The sequence below is a fragment of the Larimichthys crocea genome, chromosome III, assembly GCF_000972845.2.
Source record: "Larimichthys crocea isolate SSNF chromosome III, L_crocea_2.0, whole genome shotgun sequence".
Taxonomy (NCBI): Eukaryota; Metazoa; Chordata; class Actinopteri; family Sciaenidae; genus Larimichthys; species Larimichthys crocea.
Genome location: NC_040013.1, coordinates 2,772,960 through 2,797,878, shown reverse-complemented (window position 1 = coordinate 2,797,878; position 24,919 = coordinate 2,772,960). Strand labels below are relative to the sequence as shown.

Below are 24,919 nucleotides of genomic sequence, written 5' to 3'. Positions count from 1 at the left end.
TCCTGGAAGGATCTGTTTTAATATTTAGAGTTTATTTTTCATATTCTGCTCTGAATTATCATTCCTTGTTGGCGTTCAAATGTTGTTGACTGTTTTTCTGGAGCATTCGTTTTTGAATCAGTCTGTGCGTGATAGATATCCGGGGTGAAGAGTGCACCGACTCTGAGCAGAGTACGGCCGCATGCCGCCCCAGCCTCACACAATGGGATGCTTCTCCCGCTCGTGAGCACCGACAGTTGTCGGCCTGAAGTTTCCGTCACGGCGTGTCAGTTAGCGGTTGACAGAAAACCTCGACACTGATGGAGCGTGGCAGCTCGCTTCCTGCGGTGCGCTCGGTATTTTACACACTTTCGTCTCCGAATGTCATTTTTAACAACGCTGATCTGTCAAGGCAGCGAGAGCCTCGTGAGATAGATCATGTCATCCTTTCAGCTCAGCTGTCTGCCTGCTCCAAAAGCATGTTTCCCCTGATCCGTCGGCTGGCACAGAATGTGTGTGTATGGTTTTTATATTTACCTCAGGTCTGTTCTGCAGCCTGTGCTGGTGTAAGCCAACATTATTCTACTATTATTTCTGTATATAGCAGCAGCACATTCAGAATAAAAGGTCTCTGTCTTCTTTCCTCCAGAGGTGCCCAGAATAACCGTGGCAAAGCAGGTGGTGCTTGTTTCTGTTGGTGGTGATGCAACTCTGGAGTGTCAAGCCACAGGCGTTCCCCCTCCTCTTGTGCACTGGTTCAAAGGTAAATTAATGTGAAAAAACAGCGTGTGTGTAAAAATAGTCGTTGAAAATGTCCAACAGGTTTGTTTTACGCGTGTTTCCAGGTGAGCTCGAGGTGGGCTCCGCTCCTTTCGTCGAGCAGGACGTATACCGCGGCACCCTGCACATCCGAGGTGTGCAGGAGGTCGACGCCGGTCAGTACAACTGCGTGGCCAGCAGCCTTGCAGGAGTCTCGGCCGGCAGCGTCAGTCTGGAGGTCGGAGGTGAGACGACACTTCAGCGTTCCACATGAAGCTTTATTTTCCTCTCAAAATGTACACAAAGGAAAAATTCACTCTCCCCTCCACAGCGGGCCCTTTGTTCTCCGAGGCACCGGTTGACGTGACAGCTAACGTCGGGGAGAATATCACCCTGCCCTGCACTGCCCGAGGTTTCCCGCAACCGACAGTGACCTGGCACAGACAGGGCGGCAGGCAGATTCTCACAAGGAGAGACAGCCACAGTAGAACAATGCAGCTGGAGAACGGACATCTTCTAATCCAGAGTGAGTTCTCCGTGAAACACTATCACGGCAGAGAGCTTTGGTCTGCAGTGCAGGCTGATGCAGCTCGGTGGTTTGCTCTGCACTGACTGGCATGACTGAAATTTTGAGAGTGATTATATATAGAAGAGGTGGCGCCTTTCATATTGAATTCAGCTAACATTTTCTTAAGAGAGGGGGGGCGACAGGATGTCTTTACCATCTGTGAAGTTAGAGTGTAAAAATGGCTCTCAAAGCATTATTAGTGTTGGTATCCGTAACCTAAAAGCACTTCTTCTTCTTCTTTAATGCTATTCATCAATCTGCAAGAGGAAGTTTGTCCATTTATTTATCCTTCATTGTGAGGGATTTAAATGTTGAACTCTGGAGGCCTCTCTGCGTGCAGTATGACTAATCCCCGACCCTTTGTGCTCCTGAGACTAAATGTTTATAGCATGCATAATATTATATTGGATAGGAACGGACGTATTTGCATGGGCTGCTTGTGTCAGTGTTTCCATTTGTGGCCGCCGTCTGACCCAATTAGCTCAGTCCGTTGCAGATGGATTGATCTGCAACAAATCCGTTGTTTTAGAAAAATATCTCCGTCTTTATATCGTGTCCGCCGCCCCTCGCGCCTTCTGCCCCCTTTTTGCTTTAATGCTCGATGTCTTGTCATCACCTGTTTAAACATCGGCCAGACTATCTAAACACAAGGAGTGAATCATATGTTGATCTTCCAACATGTGATCTCCAGAGAATTTACTAAGCAGCACATGTGTGTCAGCAGACTGGCAGCTGAGGCGAACCCATTAATCCCGTTATTTTCTATTTTTAACTCTTAATTACAGCCCGGTCAAACCAATAATACCACTTGTTATTGAGAAGAGGACTTAACCGCTATTAGCGTGGACTTATTCTTTTTTCCAGATGAATTGTTTTCTCTCTCGGCTGCTTATCTCGGATGTATAGACGTGTGCTAAGTTTCCTCCTGTGTGTTTGACTGCAGGTGTCTGGCTGGATGATGAAGGCCTGTATTTCTGCGAGGCCAAGAACCAGTTTGGAACCGTCAAAACTGAAGCCAGAGTTAGTGTCACTGGACTCGGTAGGCTTGTCTAAGCTCTCTTATCTCTCTCTGGCAGTGACTAGAAAGCTGTAGCCTCAAAATACATCCACATTTTACTGCTCTTGTCAAGCATTTATGTCTTTACACGTCCTTTTCCCTGCAGAGCCTCCTCTCTTGGCTCAAGGTGCCCCAGTCATCACCACTGGCATCGGTCAGTCCCTGAGTATTCCCTGCATGCTGTTGGATGGAATACCTCTTCCGGACAGACACTGGTCCCAAAATGGAAAACCTGTAAGACCGAAATATCTAATACGTGCATGCACGCCACACAAATAATCACTGTACATGTGTGATGGTGGTTGTTTTTACTTCTGCGCAGCTTCAGCTGAATGGGAGGATGTTCCTGAGGAGTGATGGCAGTTTGTACATCGAAAGAGCCGTCCCAGAGGATGCTGGGACATACGTGTGCACTGCGGTGAATGTGGCGGGCTCTATGAACATCACAGTCAGCCTGGAGGTCCACGGTAAGAGCGCATGTTAGACGTTCGTCAAAGCTTTCCAAGATGAGAAGATCAGTACCTCGCTCACGCGAACTATAAAGCTAAAGCCAGCAGATGATTAGCTTAGCTTGGCATGAAGCCTGGAAGTAGGGGGGATGGTTAGCCTGGCTCTGTCCAGACACAACTTGCAGATACTCCAGGAAGTCACCTGGCACGGCCAAAAAGTAGTTCCAGTACATAACCGCTGTGTAAAACCACAAATCAACTTTAAGTGTGTGTACAGATTACACACATGAGATGAATGAACGTTTGAGGATCTTTCTTATTTTTTCTTTGGACCAAAGCAGGCTAGCTGCTTCCCCCTGCTTTCATTCTCTATGCTTAGGTTAGATAACCTTGGCTCCAGCTTCTTCTTTAGCACACCAATGGGAGTAGCATTGGAAGTGTGTCTGGGTTTAAGGGGTCACAGGACCCTTTGGGAATTTCCGTCTACAGTGACTCGCCCTACTCTGCCTCTGATTGGCTTACCGTGATGATCTTACCCTAACCAATTTCACTCATCATGCACCAACCCAATGAATAAAAGTAATGAGCACATGCCAATCAAAAGTTGCATGGGTCATGCCTTCGCCAGTGTGAGATTGGTACGTTCCCATTAAATGCCATAAATCCGAGGAACGTAGAAATGATCCCATATCATTTCTCATCTAGAAAGTTTCCCAAAGGGTCTTAGACTGTTTCTTTAAGTCTTTAAGACACTGGACCATTTTATGGTTGGACAGTCAGGTCAACAATGTGCTGACTCAGTGTGGAAAACAACAATATGTCATATGTCAGTGACTCGACCACCTGCTGTCATCATAGTGAGAGGGTTCATTTACTGCCTGCTTTGATGAAAGGGTCATTTTGTTCATAGCCTGCACGTAATGACAGACAGGCCAGATTACGGTTCATCATCGGTTTGTAATGAAGAAATGCCTCGAGCGCTGATACTGCTCGCTTGGTTAAGGCCAGTGATAATGCTCGTGGGCCCCCTCTTCTTTTTCACGGTCAAGTCAGACAGCTGTGTGCTTTGTGACCTACTTCTTCCACAGTGCCCCCCGAGATCAACGCCGGCCCGTACCACTACATAGCCAACGAGGGCGTAGCCATCACGCTCGCGTGCGAGGCCAGCGGAGTACCAAAGCCAAATGTTGTCTGGTCCAAGGTAAGATATCGCACTCGCTTTGGCTGCGTCCCATAAATTCGTCATGCGTCAAATGTATGACTAATTGGCTCCCACATTATCTAGTGAGGATCATACTTGGCGTTCATTTGTCTTTTACTTAATCATCATGAACACTGTTGAAATAATAGATACATCAAGCATGTTACAATCAAACTAAATGTCAATATCCAGTCCTGGAGGGGTAGATTTCACTTTGAGCCAAAGCAATCATCAGGAGACTGTGGATGTAATCAGTGCAGGAGTGATGATACTAGCAACCATCTTCAACTAATAATGCATTAACTGCTTTAACTCAAGTGTGCTGAGGCTCTTATTAATTACTTAATTCAATTTAACGTTGCACGAACATCCTTTGCTCTTACCCTCACACAAATTTAAATGAATAAATGTGTTGGGGTTTTTTTCCTGTCTGCCTTATTTTCCTCTTGATTTGTCAGAACACACCAACAGTAACAGTTTGCACTGCAATCAAGATGTGATTAGTGTGACCAGGATGGATGTAACCATGGCAACATTACCATATTGCAGCTTGACAGTGAGAAATCACTCAGGGTTTTTTTAAAATGTTATTATTGTACCTGAGGAATCTATTTAAAGCCTTTCCTGCAGCACCTTCCTGTACAACACTTAGAATTAAAAAAAGAAGAGAATCTCAAAGGTTACATGCAGCACAAAGAAAACATGAACCTCATCAGACGTTTTCATCCTGTGTAATACACAGCTACACCTTTGCCTTGTTGCCTGTTGACTAATGACCTTTCACAAAACAGTCAATTATAGAAGAGGGTGGAACAAATGTATCCATCAAAGTTATTAAAGGTTCTTTGTGTGACATTCAGAGAACCCTTAATAATGACACCTTTGGCTGCATTGGACCATTGGCTCCATGATATTAACTAGCTTGTCCTTTAGACCCTTCGGCCACAGTTAGATAGTTGCTCCATGCCTTCAATGGTTAAAGACTAAAGTCTTAATGTACGATGTGATTCATTCGCCGACTGTAACTCATTGTAAGCACAGCAGACCGAACAAGCATTACGTTAGCTGGTGAAGTCATTTGGCAAGCTATAAATAAATAACATGTCCAATCAGATTGCAAATTCGATAACAACAGGAAGCAGGCGAGCTGGTTAACCAGCTGCAACCCATCTACGTTGTGTGTGTGTCCGGCTGCCTTGCAGTAACTTCCAAACAGCCAGCCAGTTTACCAGCCAGATCAGCCCCCGGGAGCTGACAGCAAGCTAATGCAAGCCAGCTAAAGCCACAATACCACAATATATTTCACATGCTTTGCAGAATATTAGGTCTGACTTCAGACTTGGTGTTGGTTGTAGTGGGTACTGCTCGTTTATTAACCTGCCGTGAGCTCGTGCTGCACGCTGTTGACACCAAGCCCACCAGGAAGAGCGCCAAACCTTGACAGCGATGATGCCTGTCACGCGATAACTGATGCACAGAAGCTTACACTGAGCATCAAAACCAATTGAATTCAACTTTGAGTTTGATCAATTCAGTCTGAAAATCCAGAAAAGTCACATGATTAAATCATTTTATCCCCACTCATGTTAGCGGACGGCCCGTGGAAGTCTCCTGTGCTCTATGGGCCACACAATGCGTAAGATCCGAGTGATTTTATGCACGGAAATTTAAAATTTTTTGGCTTCATGCACGACTGAGCAGCTTCCACAAGAATGAAAGGAGCCCCACCTTTAACGCTGTCTCCAGTTCTCTTCATGCATCCATGGTCGACACTGTAGGGAAGCAGAGGGAGAAGGCGCCCTGGAGTGCACATAAGCATCACATCCTTTCTTGGAAAATTAGTCCAGAGTCCTTTACATACAAATCACTTTACAGGCTGTTATAGGTAACCGAGAAAATCGTGGAAGGGCTCGGTTTTAAGTTATGTAGCCGTTTGCAATAAAAAGTGAAGTGAAGAATGAATACATAAACAAACCTCTGTGCTTTTACACTTGGCACCTTTCAAAGCAGCGATCAGACCTGCTCCATGAAGGAAATCATTCCACAGTAACACCACCACCCCGTTACATAGTCAGCATTACTGAGTGAGGTCGACACGCTCTCGTTTCCTAGATTTTGTTCAACTGAGCCCGATTTTTCTTCCTTGTTTTTCTCTCTCAAAAAATACTCCAGAGTGGAGTAAATTTCTTTTCTTGTCAGATAAAAGCAAATCTGTAAAAGCAATTTTTATGTTCAAAGCAAGTGCATGTGCAGCGGCCTGCGTTCGTGTGTATTGGGGACAGAGAGTGAGTAAAACGGGTGCTCTGTAATTACATTAGACATCAAAGGTTGGGCCATAAACCGGAACTAAGCTCGGTGTCCCCGCACAGCTTTTTTATCTGCAGTATATTCTGTCTGGTCTTCCAGGGGAGGCAGCCTCTACCCAGGGACCGCTCCTCTCTTCAGTCTGACCCTGATGGATACCTCCACATCCCCCATCCCACCAGCGACGACGCAGGCATCTACATCTGCACCGCCACCAGTCCTGTGGGCTACGCCAGCCGAGAGATCCAGCTCAGCATCAACAGTAAGCAAATAAACGTCGTACCACAGTCACCCAAACACAGCAGCGTTTGATTCAACAAAGGCCGACTTCTGTCCACCGTGTTTGACAGTGTGGCTTACTGTTTAGAGACACAAAGCAGGTCGGACATGGAGCCTGCACGCTTTTCTTACAACTTCTCTCCCTCTTCTCCAGGCATGCCGAAGATAATGGGCGTGAGTGGCCACGACAACATGGTGAAGATGGCAGCAGAGGTGGGAACGGAGGTTGTCCTCCCATGTGAAGCCCAAGGGAGTCCCTCTCCGCTGGTCACATGGAGCAGAAACGGACACCCCATCCCCCCCGTCACAGCTGGGTAAGAGGAAGTCTTACCTCACTCTGGAAACAAGCAGTAAAATTAGTAAAACATCTTGTAACAAAAGACACAGGTTCTCACCATACCTCACCTCTGACTTAGCTAATATCTGACTCAACTTTTACAAGGCGCTCTGATTGAAGCTGGCCGCCATTCAGAGCTGCTGCTCATGTTTGGAGTTCATCGTTCTGCGTTTTTGAAGGGGCGGCTAGTCAGACGCTGCAGCGACGGTCTGGTGTGTGGGGGCTTCACTCGCTGGCTCAACTGAGGACGAACATCTGGTCCCGCATGGTTCGCTGATTCCTTCGGCTTTCATGTGTGGTCAGTCCTGGTGCAGACAGGACACAGACTGGATACATGACAGACAGACTCTCCTGGCCCAGACACCAGACCGAATAGGGTTTTTTTTTTTTTTTGATAGAAGAATGACGGAGTGGGTTGAAAGCTGCGGTGACTCAGATACAGTAAGGCTTGTGTGTGGGGTCAGGAAGAAAAAAAGGAAAAGGTTGGGGGAGGTGGAGTGAGGGGGGGGATGCCAGGAAGAGGGGAGGAAAACGAACTGACAGAGGAAGAGATACAAGGCCTGTCTGCCTGATGTTCGGATTCCCCGGGGTGTTTAGAGCAGTAAAACAACATGCTGACTCTTTACTAGTCCTGTCTGATGAGAATAACACATCTCTGTGAACAACCCCCACAACAGCCAATGCTTTGCATATGCAGGACCTTGCGGAAACAAGCACACTGTGAAGGAGGGGAGATTCATGGTCTCCAGCTACACTCTGTGGGTCAGAGGAAATGACCAGGGGGTGCTGATTGTTGAAATAACTTAAATGAGTGGGCGGTAAGACTTCTGCCGTAGCCATTTCTAGCGCCAGCAGAAACAAAGAAGGGGAGGTGGCGAAGACAAAGAGCTGTTAAACTCTTAGTCTGTGTATTTGTTGTAGACCTAATCCTGACGAGGCCAATTTGTCCCAGTTAGTCTTCGTGTCAAGACTGCGTACACAGATGACTTGACACCAGCGTGGTGATGGATGGGACGAGAGGGGTGGTCCACGTCTCGTGTCGGCCCTCACCGTGGCGTCGCTGAGCTTCCAGCCCGAGGCACAGACCGGCCACCGCCGCAGAGTCATTTGGTTCCAATCTTAGACGTTGCTGCCTCTCCCAAGGCTGTTCTGAGGAGGTGGTGGTGGTGGTGGTGGGGGGCCGTCGCACCATATGCGCAGCTGATATAGAGAACTCTTTGTGCTTCGAGCTCATTTCCACTTCCATGAACATGTTATTGTTATAATTCAGTTGCTTAGCAGACGCACTTATCTAAGATAAATCACAGAGGTGTGTTTACACTCGTATCTTATGCGTACAGCTGGATAGCTTCTGGTGCAGTTCAGGTTACCGAGCACGCCTTTATAGTCGTTGAACTACATTTATTTACTTTTAACCTACATTTAACTTCTGCATGCTTTCGCTACAAATCATGTCTTCTTGGAGCGGAGGCCTCGTGTATGTGATCGCCTCCATCTGTCCACTTGTTTGTCCGTGACAAACATCGATGGAAGGAACGGGGCCGAGTTTTGGCGTAAACTTTTGCTTTTCCACATGGTTGTTCTCAGAAACATATTTATAATGGAGACCTGCGTGACCTTCCATCCATCCAGCACCACCATCAGGCCAAACCTCTTGTGCGATAAACACACAATAGTTGCTACACAACAGGAAAAAGTGCATTGATTTTTTTGCGAGCATGTGACCTTTCCCATGGCGACGTCATCGGGTTAAACTCTGGCCACCCTCTTACATCATAATTACCCCATACAATGGTAATTGTGAAAGTAACAACTCACTAGGGAGATTACTAGTCCGTGGCGAAGGCCCACAGTCCACTTAGAGCATTTTTCTTCTTAACTTTCATCCATCACGGATCCATTTTTCTCCATCACAACCAAACAAGACAAATACAGACGCCATCAACGCCTTTTTTCAGCTGTGTTTCAACTCTGCGTCTACGTCCTTCAGTGCTTTGTTTTGTACATTCAGCCCCGTTCTTTTGACAAATAGCTCAAAAAAAAAAAATCTCTACATATTATCTGATTATTTTCCAGACTAATGAACCACTTCATCAATGAGCCTCTGGCAGTAGCTGCCCTGGGAATTCACCGTCTGAATCTGTTTACAGAAACTGATTTCATCTTCTGCTAAAAATAGCAACAGAAGCGAAGCTGCATCTTGAAAATTCTCCTCACGGACACGCAACTCTCAAGCTCGATATCAGAATATACATAAGTTACATATGTACAGTAGTACTGGCTGTACAGTGCTATAAATCCCTGCCAGCCTTTATAAATATTTTACTGTTTGTGTGCTTGTATAGATACATCCATGCTCCACAGTGTAAATAGGACACTAGAGGACAATATCACTTCCAAACAGGAACCTCTTCTCCCGAGGCGCGGCGGCTGTAGATCTTCAGTGACTCATGAAGTGTTTTGTTTTCTCCATTTCTTTGCCCTTGACCCCTAACCGCTCTCCAGGTTCACTGTTTTGCCTTCAGGCTCTCTGAGGATTACTGATGTGCGCCTGATTGATAGTAAACTGTACACCTGCACGGCAGAAAACCCAGCAGGCAACGTGTCCCTAAGCTACAATTTACACATTCAAGGTAACTCTTTGGGGCTTCATAGAAAAGTTGAACTTCCTAGAAACCGTTAAACTTGTCTGGTTGATGGATTTTTTTGTGCATACATCAATATGACATAAGTTAAATATGTCAATAAATCGGTGTCGTGTATACATTATTTATTTTTGTCCTCAGCTAAACCAAGAATTCAGCCAGCGCCGTCCCTCCTGAAAGCCCTGATTGGACAAAGAGTGACTCTGCCATGTGTGGTCCAGGGAGAACCAACCCCTGAGATCAGTTGGTTTCACAATGGACTTCCTGTTGGGGTCAAGAATACTACACCCCTCAGGATACAGCAGGTCAGCCTCGATGACCAGGGCACTTACCGGTGTGTGGCCAGGAACAGCGCCGGAGAGGAGACCTTGGAGATCAAGCTGGAAATTCTTGGTGAATATCTGCAGCTCAGTTCTTCAAAAAAAACTTTTGTGTTTCTTGCATTGTGAAATCTATTTAAACATTAATTTCTTAGCACATGTGATCCAAACATTTGGAAACACTGAGTGTCCTAGTTTTAGGCTCCCCCAATCTTTAAAGGGGCATTCTCTTCATCTCTAAAAACAACAATGTGCTGCATGAGGATAAGGGCGCAGAGTGAAAAGTCTGATATTTCATATTGTGCAAATATGAGGATAAAGGTGCACATCTTCAGACAGTCTTTCCTGGAAGACGTCCATTTGTTCACATAAAAAGTGACAGAGAGAACCAGAGAAAGAAGTCCCTGTTCCCATCCTCACCTCCGCACAGCTGGCCAATCATTGCCTGAAGTGGGTGTGAATGTTGGATTGTCAGTTTTTGGAAAGTTACAGACGCACCCACCCACCCTAATCCGACATTGGAAACTTCCGGATGTGTTCAGATCTGATAAAGTGGCCTCTTAACCCCTTCAAGTCTCTATCAGCTTGTGTAGGTCTGTAGGTCAGACCGTTGTGGGCAGTCGTTTTTGAATCAGCCTTCTTGCTATCAGTTTTGGGGTGCCTCAGGGGTCTATTCTACATCCATTACTATTTACATAAATAACTCTCCTAATCTGCACTTTAATGCCTACTTTTATACAAATAATAGATTTACATGCACCTGGTTCCACTCTAACCCGGGCTCAGACTCATCGTCCGTCTGCTTTTGATGCTTTTTTTTTATGTTCCCCCCCCTAGATGCAAATAAAACCAAATACATGTGTATATACTAACCATGGCAGTGATGGCGTCCTGAAAACTGGACTCAAACTAGATTAATTCATTCCACTTGGAGACTTTAAAGCTTTACCATCTGACTTGTATTTACTTTTGCCTTGTGCATGCTGGTTGTGTGTTTGTCTGAAAATAAATGTTCTTTGTTTGTAGGTCTCTCCTGAAAAAAGAGATCTTGATCTCAGTGAGACCACCTAGTTAAATATAGTGACTAATAAGAGGTCAGCCTGGCTGTGGGTGTTCGATGCAAACGCCCCTCAGATGCCCCGAAGGCTTCTCCTCGCTTGCTTATTTACCCGCGCTGGAACCTCATCGCACACTTTTGATTTAATGTTCACTGTCTGAACTGCTCTTGCACTTTGACCCAGTGTGTTTTTATTCCTGTCCTCACAGCGGCCCCGTCCTTCGCAGAACCTGGGGATGCCATCATGGAGAAAGTAGCAACCAGCAAGGTCATGATCCCGTGCCCCGCTGAAGGTACGAGATGATTCAGAGATGTGTCAGCGTTCGTTGACAGTTGAAAGTTTTTAGAGCATAAAACGGACAGGCATTTTTTTCTGTAGTTTGTTTTCATGACACAAGAGAATATTCCACTTTATATGTAGGACAGATGTACAGTGTATTTGTGCGCCATCAAAGCATTGTTTGGCTGTCACTGCAGACTTTTGTCAAACCTGTAAGAAAAAAAAAAGAAAGATCCACGTCATCTTAAAAGGCGCAGCTTCTTTTCATCGCAGCGCCCAGAGACACGCTGTTGTCTATATATTTTAACATCTCTGTGCGATCGCGGTGGGATGTGGGGAGCTTTTGCCGTTTTATCAAAACACAGTGAGTGTCTGTGTACGTTTGCAGATGCACTGATAGATAACTCTGACAGCGCAGAGCAAACAGGTATTGTTTGTGTGGAGCCGTGCCATGGTAACCACCTCACCGAGAGAGAGAAAAGGTGAGGACTGTGTCTAATGTGGAGCAACAGCTGGAACATCAGTCTGCCTGCTGCCTCAGTGAGCCACATCTGCTTTCCTCTGTGTCGGGGCCTGCTGGGAGAGGAATCCTAATTACAGGCTGCTGCTGGCAGATGAAGGACAGAGATGTCTGAGGTGCACCGTGAAGCACAGGAAGAGATGAAGATGAAGCCACACTAGCCCACCTCCGTCCGAGTCTTACCAGCAGGCAGGCAGGCAGGCAGGTAGTACCAGGCCTCAGTGGACTCGCACTGAAATGCTTGATGCTCTTGACACCCTAGAGAGGCAGCCGGCAGAAGGAAACAAGGATCCCTTTATTGTTCTCTTGAGATCTGTCTGCATAAGGGAGATAAAGCACGGCCTCTGCCAGAAGGATACTATTAATTCAAGCACATTGCATTTGATAGAGGTAATTATTTGAGAAACACACATGGAAGGGATAATCTCCGACTTCGTCAGCCTGAGCTAATAAATTCAAAGCCTTTTAATGAGATCTGTTAACATCTAAAATAGAACATCTGTATGCATTTCCTCCCTGCAATGAGATAATGAATTTGCCTCAGAGCTACATAACTATAAACATGTGTACAGAGAGAGGCAACAAGGACGATAACATCACCTTTGCTTGTGCTGCGTCTCCTGTGCTTCGTATTTTTTGGACCTGAGGACGGGTGCTGTGTTTGATTTCCCCCTCCTCGTCCGTGGTGTTTGTATATGTAACACCTCTGTAAATAGACAGAGCCGTGGCATTTGGATCACTCCGCTCCGCTTGCTCTTCCCACTGCTGGACTCTGCCGGTCTGTCCTTGTCCTGGGACTAACTAGTTGTTGTGTTTAGGTACGAAATCCTCCACCTTTTTTTTTTTCCCCCTCCCCATTTCACCTTTCCCAGCTCTTCTCCAACCAGTAATCCACAGAACACATCTGTTTCAGGCCCTGGCGCCTTTGAACTGCTTGTTCAACCACTCCTATTCTTACCGCTCAGCAGTGTTTGGTAATAAATCTTGATGCTCGTGTTTTAAATCGTGCGTCTTACATCTCTACAAGCATACTGTGTCTTTGCTTTTTTTATGCGACTCTGACCTTGAAATCTTCAGCTTGCAGGCTACAAGGACTCGAACCATTTTGGCACGGTCTCCCCCGCTGTTCCGCTGTCCAACAGATAAATGTAGAGCTGTCTTTTTCTAGTCTGGGCTGCGTGCCCATTAAGTTCTCCTGTAGAGAAGCAGGGAGATGGAAGTAACTTTTCTTTCTGTCAGACGCGATCAATAAAGCTCAGTTTATTATCCCCCCCTCCCCTCCGCACCTTGCAGGTTCACCTCGTCCCAAGGTACGCTGGTTCAAGAACGGCCTGGAGATACACCCCGAACAATCAGAGTTCTCTGTGACGAGGGACGGAGCGCTCGTAATTAGCACGGCGTCTGCCAGCCACAGTGGGGACTTCAAGTGTGTGGCGACCAACGAGGCCGGCTCCGTGGAGAGGAAGACGAGGTTGAAAGTAAACGGTGAGAATTCAGTTCCCGTATTTTTCTTCCTCCTAACAGAAACACGAGTTTAAACACGAATCTTCCCCCTTTTTTTGGTTTCTTTAGTTCCCCCAGAAATCCAAGACGACGGCCAACCCTTGAACCTCACTGTCACCTTGAAGCAGCCTCTCACTCTGGGCTGCGACGCCTTTGGGATCCCCTCCCCAACAATCTCCTGGACTAAAGACGGCCATTCTGTGAGTTTTTTTTCCCCCACCTTGAATTTACAGTCAATGCAAAAACCTGGCCTGCATGTTAATAAACCTTGTAGATATCTAGCTGTACAATGCCACCAAGTGGCCACCGTTCCCATTACAATAAAAAAAAGGGATGCAGTAAACTGGTTTTCTGTGCATCCAGGTGGACAGTCCTGGGGTTTACCTGCAGAACGGGAACAGGCTGCTGAGGATCTACAGAGTTCAGCCAGAACACGGGGGAAGATTTTCCTGCACAGCCCAAAACTCAGCAGGAGAGGCCCGGAGGGAATACAACATTGTGGTGCAAGGTGAGCTCATAAAGCAGCTGTCACACTGGTATTTAGTATGAAGAAGAATAAAGGCTGATTTAAGGATGCCTGTGACATTAAGTAGAGAGCTTAAAGGAATATTTGTCTTGCCAGGAGTGGACTTAAAATCTCCTGGAACAGCTCTCTGAAGAACTTAAACTGTTTAATTAAACTTTAATACTCCATTTAATGATTCACACACACACACACACACACACCTTTAAAGACTAACCATTAATGTCAACGCTAACGATGTCTTTAAAGGCTAAAACGATGTAATCTGGATGATTTTGATCTCATTCAGCATTCAGATTGATCTCATCAATCCATGTGAGCTAATTAGTGTATTTCTGGTGTGTGTGTGTGTGTACAGCTCCACCCGTGATCTCTGGAGCATCCCGACTGCAGGAGCTAACTGTGGTACTGGGCCAGGAGGTGGAGTTCCAGTGTCGGGTTAGCGGACGGCCGGCACCCAGAGTGGAATGGAGCCGCGACGGAGAGTAAGCATCGGCGTATTGACGTGACATTCAGCTCCACGCACAGGATGCAGTGCCCCTAGTATTGATTCGTCCCTTCCTCCCTCCCTCTCTCTCTCTCTCTCTGTCTCTCTCCAGGGTTCTGTCCCGTGACGGGGACCCCCATGTGGAGTTCCTGGAAGACGGCCAGGTGTTGAAGGTGAAGTCGGTGAGGCTGAGGGACCAGGGGCTTTACCAGTGTTTGGCCAGTAACAACGCGGGGACGCAGATGCGCCAGTTCAGACTTACAGTGCAAGGTTTCTGCTTCATCTAACACACACACACACACACACACACACACACAGCACACACACACACACATTTCATCTTATAATCTCATTTATTGTATTTTGACACAAACAATTAAAGGAAAGAAAAAAGAAACAGAAGAGAATCCGGTAAAAGTTGTCAGGATATCGAGTTTCTTTTCCAGAAGTGCTGCGGTAGCAGTCCTGCTGAACATAATATTTAATTCATGTGCAGACCTGGCCTGCACACTTAGATGATTTGACTTACACCACACTGCCTGGTCTACGAGCACATACTGAATTCTCTTTACGCGTCCCTCTGGGGATTTCTGTGTCAGCTAAAGAGCATGTGCTGTAATTACCCAAAGTATTGCATGCTGCATTTCTGTTTTTAGCGGGCACACAACTGGTCTATCCCCAGAGGATCCATTCATTCTGTGCTACGGGCTGGTAAAAAGTCTGACTGGCTGTTAAACATTAGTGTATTCTTTCTTCTCCAGCTCCCCCAACCATTAAGGGCCCCAATGAGACCACCGAGGTGTCAGTGGTGCTGGGTTTCCCCACAGTCCTCCCCTGTGATGTCGAGGGCTCACCAACTCCCAGTATCACCTGGCTGAAGGACAACCAGCCCATCGTGTCCAGTCCCCAGATGACATACACCCGTGGAGGGCAGGCGCTGCGACTGGGCTCAGTGCAAGGAGATAGCACGGGTCTTTACACCTGCAAGGCCACTAATCCAGCCGGCACCGCCATCAAACATTATTCTCTGAGTGTTCTGGGTAAGAGACGTCTGAACCACATAGAAACCAAAGTGTTTGAGGCAGTAGTTTTAATGCTACATCTGTTTGTATCCCCTCTCTTCAGTCCCACCACAGATCGAAGGCGACTCGACATCCTTAACGTTTGGTGGTCAGGAAGAGAAAGTACGCATCAATGGGAGTTTAACGCTCTCCTGCCTGACCAAAGGTTTCCCTGAGCCAAAGGTTCACTGGTTCAAAGATGGACAGGTTGGTTTGTCATCTCTCACAAACACAAACATACTACGAACCCGTAAGGTGTTTTTAATGGAACAAGTTCAGCCTCTGCTGGCACCCAATAAGAACTGCAACAGAACTGCACAATCCACCTCCACCCTCCAGATTTTGTGCAATGAGTAAGCTGGTTAATTATAGCAAAGACAAAGAAAGAAGAATGCAGTGATTAAATATCACAGCGTTAAAATACTGTGATTACACTGCTGCTGTGTGTTTTTTTCCTCGACTGACACTATTTTCATGTGCAGCTTCATTTTTACTGTGTGTGTGTGCTTATGTGAATGTTGTGCAGGAAATACACGAGGATCAGGGTGGAAATATCGTTTTATTGTGTTAATTTTTATGCCATCTGCCAAATGTTTTGACTCAGTTGTCAAACCTTTCAAACCATTATACTTACGCCTTTATATAAGTGAGGCGGGAAAGCATTATTTACAAATTTCTCCATGCACGTTTAAACACAGCGTACATATATTGGGTGTTAGGAAATTATGTAACTTGACTGCCATGTCTTTGTTTTTGCTTGTGAATGTTTTTTTAAATCAACGCACAAAGAGAAATTAAATCCTGAGAATGCTTTTAGTCCTATTTAGATCATAGGTAGTGGAGCACTTCATCCTCCTGTGGCCAAATAAGAGTATTACAACAATAAACGCTTAGATTACCCTGACAAAAACAGATTTTTCACAAGTTACAAACAGAGAGAAAATAATTTAGGTCACTGTAATTCCTCTCTGGCCGTATTCAGACTCACGGTGGACAAAAAAAGGATCCAGAGTTATCGTCTCCTTCTTCCTTCTCCTCCACAATCACAGCTCGAACACCAACACTAGTCAGAGATTCAGGGTGTTATGCATGTAGTAATGTTTACTGTGAGACTTTACACAACGCCTGTGAACAGACTGTGCTGTGTAAAATCAGTGGAGACAGATTGCCAGGAGCATTATTTCCCCTGCACTGTGTGGTCTGAGGTATTCTCTTTGTCTTTAGTTGCTGAGTGGAAACGTCCATGTCGGCATTCAGGAGAGTGGCCCCGTCCTTCACATTGAGAATGCCATGTTGTCCCATGAGGGGCAGTACACGTGTGTGGTCACCAACTCTGCAGGAGAGGACAAGAGAGACTTCCACGTCATCATTCAGGGTGTGTTTAGTTTCATCTGTGTACTTTCTCTATTGTTTCAGTTCGTTTGAACTCAAATATGCTCTCGTCCTGTAGTTCCGCCGGTCTTCCACCGGGTGTCCAACAGAGAAGCAGCCTGGGGTCTGGGCCACGAGGACGACGATAACGAGGACATGGTGGAGAAGCGGGAAGTGGTCCTGGGTCATCCAATCAGCCTGTCCTGTGAGAGTAATGCCATTCCTCCACCCAAACTCAGCTGGTACAAGGATGGAAGAAAACTCACCTCTGCTGATGGAGTGGTACTACTTCCAGGTCAGAGGGAACTCCTTCCTGTGTGAGACCAGGTTACACCAGCAGATTCACACTCATGGATAAAAAGGTTTTGTCCTTTCAGGTGGACAGGTGCTGCAAATCGCCCGAGTGCAGAGAGAAGATGCTGGAAAGTACACGTGTCAGGCTGTTAATGAGGCTGGAGAGGACCGCATGCACTTTGAACTGGAGATCCTCGGTGAGCAGGAGCGCGTGCATCATTAAGCTCTAAACTAAAATGTGTGTTTGTTTCTCACGGAGCTGTCTGCTGTGTCCTCCTCCTCCTCAGTCCCTCCTGTCATCATGGGAGCATCAGAAGAGTTCATGGAGGAAATGGGAGCGGTGGTCAACAGCACCGTGGTCCTCCACTGCGACGTGACCGGACACCCTGCTCCGGCCGTCTCCTGGCTCAAAGATAGGCAACCGGTGCAGACAGACTCACAGCACCACATCAGCGAGGATGGGACTCAGCTCCAGGTGAGTCTTGGTGGTGTCTTTTAGATAAATACCAGCGTGTGAACGTATCCAACGGTGACACATTCAATCCCATCTTTCAGCTCCTCAGTGTCCAGGTCTCAGACATGGCTGGGTATTTGTGTGTAGCTGAGAACAAGGTGGGAACAGTGGAGAAGCTCTTCAGTCTGACCGTGCAAGGTAAGAAAAAAAAACACTACCTCTTACAGAAGATTCAGTTTCAGTCATGTCTGTCGGGTGTTTTCTAATGGATGTTATTAGATGTTCTCCCCGACAACACAACTTGTTTTTCTCTTGCAGTGCCTCCTAAAATAACTGGCAGTAAGGAGGAGGAGGTCAGTGTGATCGAGGGCCTCATGGTGTCACTGCTGTGTGACGTCCAGGCGTACCCTCCTCCAGAGATCACCTGGACCAGGGACGGGCAGCTCCTCCACTTCAGCACCGGCATCCACATCCTGCCAGGTCAGACCTCGGCCACTCTGTAATACCCAAATAATTCTCAAGTCGGGAGCACTGCCTTTGTTTGAATCTAATAATGGCACAATATTACGTTTTATATATATTACAGGAGGCCAGATGCTGCAGTTGCCCCGGGCGAGACTGGAAGACGCGGGGCAATATGTGTGCACGGCCACCAACTCAGCAGGCCAGGACCAGAAGAGTATTCTCCTCAGTGTTTATGGTGAGCACACACATGGTGACCCATCTGCACAATTCAGCTACATATACAGATGATCGAATCTCAAAACATTGTCTTGGCACAAAAAATAAAATAAAAAAGGAAGAATCTGTTTACCGCAGGCCAGCTGTGAGCGCGGATAGTTCAGGAGTGAATCACACCGACTGTGAATGAATCAAACTGAGATCATGCCCTCTCTGTTTCTGTGCACACCATCAGTCCTGCCCACCCTGAAGCCCCGTCTGGATGCCGAGTCAGACTCGGTCACCCCGCAAGTCGGCTCCTCCGTCACCCTGAGGTGCGAAGCCCATGGCGTTCCCGAGCCCGAGGTCACGTGGTACAAGAACGGGCTGCAACTGGCCGCGGGGAACGGACTGAAGATGGATCGTCACCAGCTGGAGATCATCGGAGTTCAGGTCGGGAGAAAGATCACGTCATGCAACGTTTTAAATAAATCTATAAAAGGACTCAAAGTGGCTCTTGGAAGGACATGTGAACAAAAATACACATTTAACTTTCACACATTCAAATCATAAAATACGCAAAGTGGACTAGGAAAATTTGACACATGCTTATGTGACCGGCTGTGATTTGAGTCTATTTTAAAGTTAATTGTCCTGATTCAGAACACATGCACCAGCTAGCATGGCAGGACAGAGCCAAGTCCTTTCTTTGCCTGCAGCCTGTGCTCCCAAAACACAATGACCTCCTTTTTTTTTTTTTGGTTCCTAGCTGGCAGATGGTGGCACCTACACCTGCAAAGTCTCCAATGTGGCTGGACAGGTGGACAGGACGTTCAGAGTGACAGTTCATGGTGAGAAAACTTCTGCTATGTTCTCAAAGTAACCTTAAACAGCTGTTTTTCCTCCCCCTAAAATTGAATATAAATATATTTCCACAGTTCCACCTGTCCTGGACGGCTCGCTAAGGGAGTCTCTGAACTACACCCTTGGCTCCCATGTGGCCCTTCTGTGTGAGGCCTCGGGGGTCCCTGTGCCTAGCATCACCTGGCTCAAGGATGGGACTCCTATCGGTAAGAGAAAAGAAGTGATGGGCTAACTTGAAGTATGCATTTGTCATGTGTGAAAGCTGGTGTAAGTGGATGTGTTTGATACCCAGAGAGCAGTCTGCAGTGGCAGTGGTCCGTCCGAGGAAACAGGCTGGAGCTGGGGCCTCTCACTCTGTCTCACGCTGGAACTTACACCTGTGTGGCCAAGAACAGCGAGGGACGAACACAGAAAGACTACACACTCACGGTGCAGGGTAAGAGAGACATTTGAGCTCTCACACTCATCCCAGACAAAGATTTTTTCAGTGGCATTCAGCATCTTTGTCCTTCGCAGTATCGCCGACCATCCTGGACTCTGAACATCCGTCTGATGTGAGCGCACCCGTTGGAGAGGAGCTGACCCTGGTGTGCAGAGCGACCGGGATCCCCACGCCACGCCTCAGCTGGCTGAAAGACGGAGTGACTTTAGAGGGATCAGACACCCGTCACATTGCGTAAGTTATCCACATTCCCTCCTCACTCCCAGGGCTGTAAACACAGCGCGAAATGATATGAAGTAATAGTCATAATAATGACGGTAATTTATGTATCGCTCATAGCTGCTGAATTTGTTTTACAAGCAGCGCAAAGGATCGATCAACACGCTCCCTTAAGGTTTGGAAAATGAATCATCGCGGTCGTAGATGATGTGCATGTCAGAGGGATGAAGTTGTTTATGGTCTGTTGCCTAATTTGATCATGGGGAACAGTAAGAGCAGCTGTTTTCCAGCTGTTCAGAAGCTTATGTGATCATTGCAACTGTCTGTGTGTGTGTGTGTGTGTGTGTGTGTGTGTGTGTGTGTGTGTGAGAAAATCGTGGGACGATGATGATAATGATGATGGGAAAGTAAGACGGTTTAGAGGTGGGCTGGACACAGAGTAGACAGGAAGGTGGATGAAGTAACACATGGTGTTTTTCTAACCCCGGCAGTGTGACCCCTGACGGCAGCACGCTAACGTTACTGAGGCTGAGCCCTGAGGATTCTGGGACGTACACCTGCTCAGCTGCCAGCCCGGCCGGACAGGAGAGCAAAATCTACACCCTCTTTGTGCTGGGTCAGTTTAGAGCATTACCTTTGTGTTTCTGTATCCACGCTGAAGTGTTTTTTTGACTGATGTGATCTGATCTGACTCGTCACAGTCCCTCCATCTATCTCCGGTGAGACCAGCGTCCCCAGAGAGGTGCAGGTCACCCAGGACAGTGCTGTGACTCTGGAGTGTCAGGCGGCAGGAAACCCTCCTCCTCAGATCAGCTGGCTGAAGAACGGACGACCTGTGCTCCTCTCTCCTCGTACACGGCTGCTGTCTGGCGACTCCGTGCTGAGGTCAGCTTAAAGACAGAAAGATGAACTCATTTGTTAAAAGAAAAAGATTGCGTGTTTACAGGTGAGGTAATGCTAAGTGTTCCCTTTCTTTGTGAAAAAAAAGGATTTCTCCTGTGCAGCTGTCTGACTCTGGAGTTTACACGTGCGTGGCACGGAGTCGAGCTGGTCTCGCCGAGCTCAGCTATGACGTCCAGGTCCAAGGTATAATCATAACATACCACCTACTGATTTTTACTGAACGCCCTGAGAGGCAAGTCAGGAAACATGATCCAAGTCTGATCTAAACTGTTTCTCTCCTGTGTTTATGAAAGAAACAGGTTTTGCCAGGGTAATCTTTTTAAGTTTAACACTGTATGAATAGAAATAGACTCTCTAAACTCTAAATAGTCTCTGTGGCTTCACACACAAGTTTCTGAAGAGTCATTGTGAGGTGTGTGGTGGCTCTGGCTCTACTTTCATCCTGTGTTTGTATGGTCCACAGTCCCACCAGGTGTGGATCACGTTGAGCCAGTGGAGCCAGTTACAATAGTCCAGGGGTCTTTGGTGACGTTAACCTGTGAAGCGCGTGGCGTCCCCCCTCCAACACTGACTTGGATAAAGGACGGCCAGCCGCTGTCCCTTCACCGCAACCTGCTGCTGGACGGACAGGAGACGCGGCTGCAGCTGCCTGACGTAGCGCCTTCGGACGCGGGCCTCTACAGCTGCGTGGCCAGTAACCAAGCCGGAAGCAGCACAAAGAGCTTCAACCTCACCGTGCTCGGTAATCCCGAAATGATCTGTGTGTTAAATTTCTTCCTAAATCTAATTCCCAGTTTAAACTCATTGATCTGCTTCTGCTTTCTAATGCAGAGCCTCCAAAGATATCCACCTCCAGCTCTCCAGAGGAGCTGACCATAGCAGTGAACAGTCCACTGGAGCTGGAGTGCTCCGCGGTGGGAGTCCCACCTCCCACCCTCAGCTGGCTCAAAGACGGCCGCCCCTTGGAAGGAAGTGACATCGTCCAGCAGGATGGACACTTTGTCAGGATTAGCAAAGTTCAGGTGAGGATATCTGATAATACTGCAAAGTTAAAGCAGCAAGAGTCAAAATGTTGCTGCGATTTTATTGGAAAGAAGCCCATCAGAGCGTGACGTGAAGTTAAATATGTCTGAAATATTCTGTATATTGATATAAAATGTCAAGTATTTATCTGTGTAACTAAAGTTTAGACGGCCAAACTGGGACACTGAAGTGTTTACAGCATCACTCCGGGCAAATACAGCATTGTCATGCAGGAAAAAAAAACACTCAAGTTGATTAATGTCGTCTTTTTTAAAGGTGGAGGACGCAGGTCTGTACACCTGCTTGGCCAGCAGCCTCGCCGGAGAGGATGGAAAGAACCACTGGATCCGAGTCCAAGGTGACACAAGCTGTTTTTTGCATATTGTTCAAAATATATCACGTCTCTCCCTCTCTGTTCTTTTCACTCTCCCTCTCACGTGCACCTGGGACTTGATGAATAAAAGTATGTGTACACTTAGAGAGTAAAGATCAGTGAACAAAAGTAGAACCAGACTCGGTCTGGAATTAGCGTTTTCCGGCTACAGTCACGCAGCGTTTCTATCGCGTGCTCTGTTATGCACGCGATATGACGTATTTACAGTATGAAGGCACTTTCATGCATGTGTTTGGACTGATGACAGACATCAGCATCGCTACCTCACTTCACTATTTGTTCTATAAATATCAGCATATGCAATACTGTTGAGACCCATTAAACCGCTGAGAGTAATGCTCCCAACTTCATGTTGTTATCCTCCTTTGCATTATAACATACTCAGCTCAGCTGAGTCATAAAACTGAATAATGATCATCAGCAAAACACTCACAGCATATCCTTGTGTGGAAAGCAAAGCTTGTTTTTTTTTTGTGCCAGCACATGGTTTTTACATCTGGACCCTGATTTACCTTCTTAGTTTATCCGTTCCACATGTCTTTACCTCGTCTTTGTTTAAAGGAAGCACTTCAGACATAAACTGTTTAAGTTTTTGTCACGTTACTTTTTAATAATCGGCGGTTGTTCTTGTTGTTTCAGTCCCGCCGACCCTCCTCGGCTCCGACGACGTGAGGACAGTGACGGTGCCGGTTAACGGACATCTGACCTTGGAGTGCCTCGCTGGCAGCGACCCGGCTCCTGATATAGAGTGGTACAAGGATGAGGCCAAACTGCAGGTACAGAGTTTGGGCGATAAAAACATTTAGTAGTGAAGAAAAAAATCTGTCTCCTCTGACTCACACGCCGTCTCTTCCTGTTATATCAGCTGGGTGGTCGTATCCAGCGGCTGGCAGGGGGTCAGTACCTGGAGATCCAGGAGGTCAGGCCCGAGGACAGCGGCCAGTACAGCTGTGTGGTCACCAACATGGCCGGAAGCAACAGTCTGTTCTTCACCGTGGAGATTCTCTGTAAGTCAGCCTGTCGATAAGCAGCTGATTTAAATATATATATGTTTAAATCTACATGATATGTCACTGTATTTCTTTAGTACCACCGGTGATAAAGGAAGGCAGCTCAGTGGTGACCGCACATATCGGCCAGGATGCAGTTTTACCTTGTGAGGTGGAAGACGACTCTTCCGCGACAGTCATGTGGAGGAAAGACGGCTTCCCAATAAGTCAAGATAACAATAAGTAGGTCCAAACATCAGCCTCTGCCGTGTTTTCCACACTCGCCTGTCTATTCGGTCATCTTTTAAAGGTGTATTTGTTTCAGGTACACCATGTTATCAGAGGGCTCATTGCATGTACATGGAGTTCAGTTGAGTGATGCTGGTCGCTACTACTGCACGGTGTCTAACCAGGCTGGGTCAGATCACAGAGGAGTGGATCTACGGGTGTTTGGTAAGTACAGGAAAAGGTTACTGCACGGTTCTGATGTGATATGTTAATAGTCATGTGGTCAACATGTGTTCTGTCTCCTATCAGTGGGTCCATCCATCAGTCCGGGTCCATTCAATGTGACGGTAACCACAGGGATCCGAGCTGTGCTGAGCTGCGAGACCACCGGTATACCCCCACCTAAAATCTCCTGGAAGAGGAACGGCACTCCGCTCGATATCAGCCAGCAGCCGGGTGCCTACAGGTAAAGATGAAGCTCTGTCTGGACTCATATATATCTCACACAGACGTAAAAACTTTAAAAGCTGATGCATTTGTGCTGCTCCATCCAGGTTACTGTCCTCTGGGTCGCTGGTTCTTTTGTCACCGTCCAATGAGGACGAAGGTTACTTCGAGTGCACGGCAGTCAATGATGTCGGGGAGGAGCGCAGGGTCATCGAGGTCATCCTGCAAGGTACTGATTTTGAGTTTTGTACAATGAGCGGACAGTGGAGAGTCATTGGAGATGATTGAACTGATGAATTTGCTATTTGCTCTTTGTATCAGTCCCGCCGTCTATTGAAGACGATGTCACGACGGTCACGGCGGTGAAAATGTCTCCTGTGGTGTTGCCTTGTCACGTACAAGGGCGCCCGCAGCCCGCTGTCACCTGGACCAAGAGTGGAGCTAAACTGGGCTCCAGAGGGGGAAGTTACCGTGTCCTTCCCACCGGTAAGAGGACAGATCATAGCCCACTGCGAGGGCAAAGAATATAGTTTTACTCATTAAATCTGATATTGAACCATGTATCTTTGTACTCTTTTCAATGCAGGAGTGTTGGAGATAACCGCTGCTGCGCCGAGCCACGCGGGCAGGTACACATGCTCGGCCCGCAACCCAGCCGGAGTGGCTCACAAACACATCTCTCTCACCGTGCAAGGTAGGCTGTCTAAAGACATGTTAAACATGAAACATGAAGACACGTATAACAAAGACTTTGTTTCTCCCATGCGCTCCAGAGCCCCCAGAGATCAGGCCGATGGCAGAGGAAGTGCAAGTGGTGTTGCATCACGGGACGATTCTGCCCTGTGAGGTTCAGGGATTCCCACGACCGTCCATCACCTGGCAAAGAGAGGGAGTTCCCATAGCAGGAGGTAACGATGTGACTCATGATGGGAACTTTTCACGCTCGCTTCAGGTGTTTTTTGATGTTTAAGCCACGACTGATCAGCTGTTTCTGTTCCTCACATTAACACATGAAACGAACACAAATGTCTGATTTTACATCCAGTTTTTTTTAATTGGCGCTTTTAAAATTCTGGTTTTCCGACAGGAGAAGTGGCGCCACCTACTGCTTAGATATTTGCACGACAGTAGCAGTGGATGGAAACAAACATTCATTCGCATTTTATTTTGTTGCAAGTTAGTCGAAATTCTGCTAAAATCTGCGATACATTTGGATGGAAGCGTGGCATGAACATTTGGTATCTCTCTGAAGCAACGCGTATCGCTGAAAGTGATTTCCCAATAGTAACATTCACTAAATCT

The 24,919-nt window shown here is 47.0% G+C and overlaps 1 protein-coding gene across 1 annotated transcript in view; it reads left to right on the top strand.

The window, feature by feature from the left end:
• hmcn2 (hemicentin 2) overlaps positions 1–24,919 on the top strand; it is a 45,863-nt gene that overhangs the window by 10,580 nt on the left and 10,364 nt on the right. Inside the window, exons 14-59 of the mRNA XM_027273359.1 lie at positions 629–742; positions 825–983; positions 1,070–1,264; positions 2,250–2,345; positions 2,470–2,597; positions 2,686–2,830; positions 3,901–4,013; positions 6,420–6,579; positions 6,751–6,910; positions 9,439–9,566; positions 9,720–9,971; positions 11,165–11,248; positions 13,049–13,240; positions 13,328–13,458; positions 13,622–13,766; positions 14,140–14,266; positions 14,381–14,538; positions 15,030–15,308; positions 15,394–15,536; positions 16,554–16,704; positions 16,780–16,995; positions 17,078–17,191; positions 17,282–17,469; positions 17,550–17,646; positions 17,767–17,928; positions 18,035–18,148; positions 18,365–18,561; positions 18,878–18,959; positions 19,047–19,178; positions 19,265–19,408; positions 19,489–19,648; positions 20,125–20,249; positions 20,335–20,518; positions 20,622–20,719; positions 21,000–21,278; positions 21,368–21,558; positions 21,836–21,917; positions 22,593–22,729; positions 22,819–22,960; positions 23,041–23,185; positions 23,268–23,395; positions 23,480–23,636; positions 23,725–23,846; positions 23,939–24,103; positions 24,204–24,311; positions 24,391–24,525. Of these exons, the coding sequence (XP_027129160.1) occupies positions 629–742; positions 825–983; positions 1,070–1,264; positions 2,250–2,345; positions 2,470–2,597; positions 2,686–2,830; positions 3,901–4,013; positions 6,420–6,579; positions 6,751–6,910; positions 9,439–9,566; positions 9,720–9,971; positions 11,165–11,248; positions 13,049–13,240; positions 13,328–13,458; positions 13,622–13,766; positions 14,140–14,266; positions 14,381–14,538; positions 15,030–15,308; positions 15,394–15,536; positions 16,554–16,704; positions 16,780–16,995; positions 17,078–17,191; positions 17,282–17,469; positions 17,550–17,646; positions 17,767–17,928; positions 18,035–18,148; positions 18,365–18,561; positions 18,878–18,959; positions 19,047–19,178; positions 19,265–19,408; positions 19,489–19,648; positions 20,125–20,249; positions 20,335–20,518; positions 20,622–20,719; positions 21,000–21,278; positions 21,368–21,558; positions 21,836–21,917; positions 22,593–22,729; positions 22,819–22,960; positions 23,041–23,185; positions 23,268–23,395; positions 23,480–23,636; positions 23,725–23,846; positions 23,939–24,103; positions 24,204–24,311; positions 24,391–24,525 (6,864 nt within the window). The remainder of the gene's footprint in view (positions 1–628; positions 743–824; positions 984–1,069; positions 1,265–2,249; positions 2,346–2,469; positions 2,598–2,685; positions 2,831–3,900; positions 4,014–6,419; positions 6,580–6,750; positions 6,911–9,438; positions 9,567–9,719; positions 9,972–11,164; positions 11,249–13,048; positions 13,241–13,327; positions 13,459–13,621; positions 13,767–14,139; positions 14,267–14,380; positions 14,539–15,029; positions 15,309–15,393; positions 15,537–16,553; positions 16,705–16,779; positions 16,996–17,077; positions 17,192–17,281; positions 17,470–17,549; positions 17,647–17,766; positions 17,929–18,034; positions 18,149–18,364; positions 18,562–18,877; positions 18,960–19,046; positions 19,179–19,264; positions 19,409–19,488; positions 19,649–20,124; positions 20,250–20,334; positions 20,519–20,621; positions 20,720–20,999; positions 21,279–21,367; positions 21,559–21,835; positions 21,918–22,592; positions 22,730–22,818; positions 22,961–23,040; positions 23,186–23,267; positions 23,396–23,479; positions 23,637–23,724; positions 23,847–23,938; positions 24,104–24,203; positions 24,312–24,390; positions 24,526–24,919) is intronic.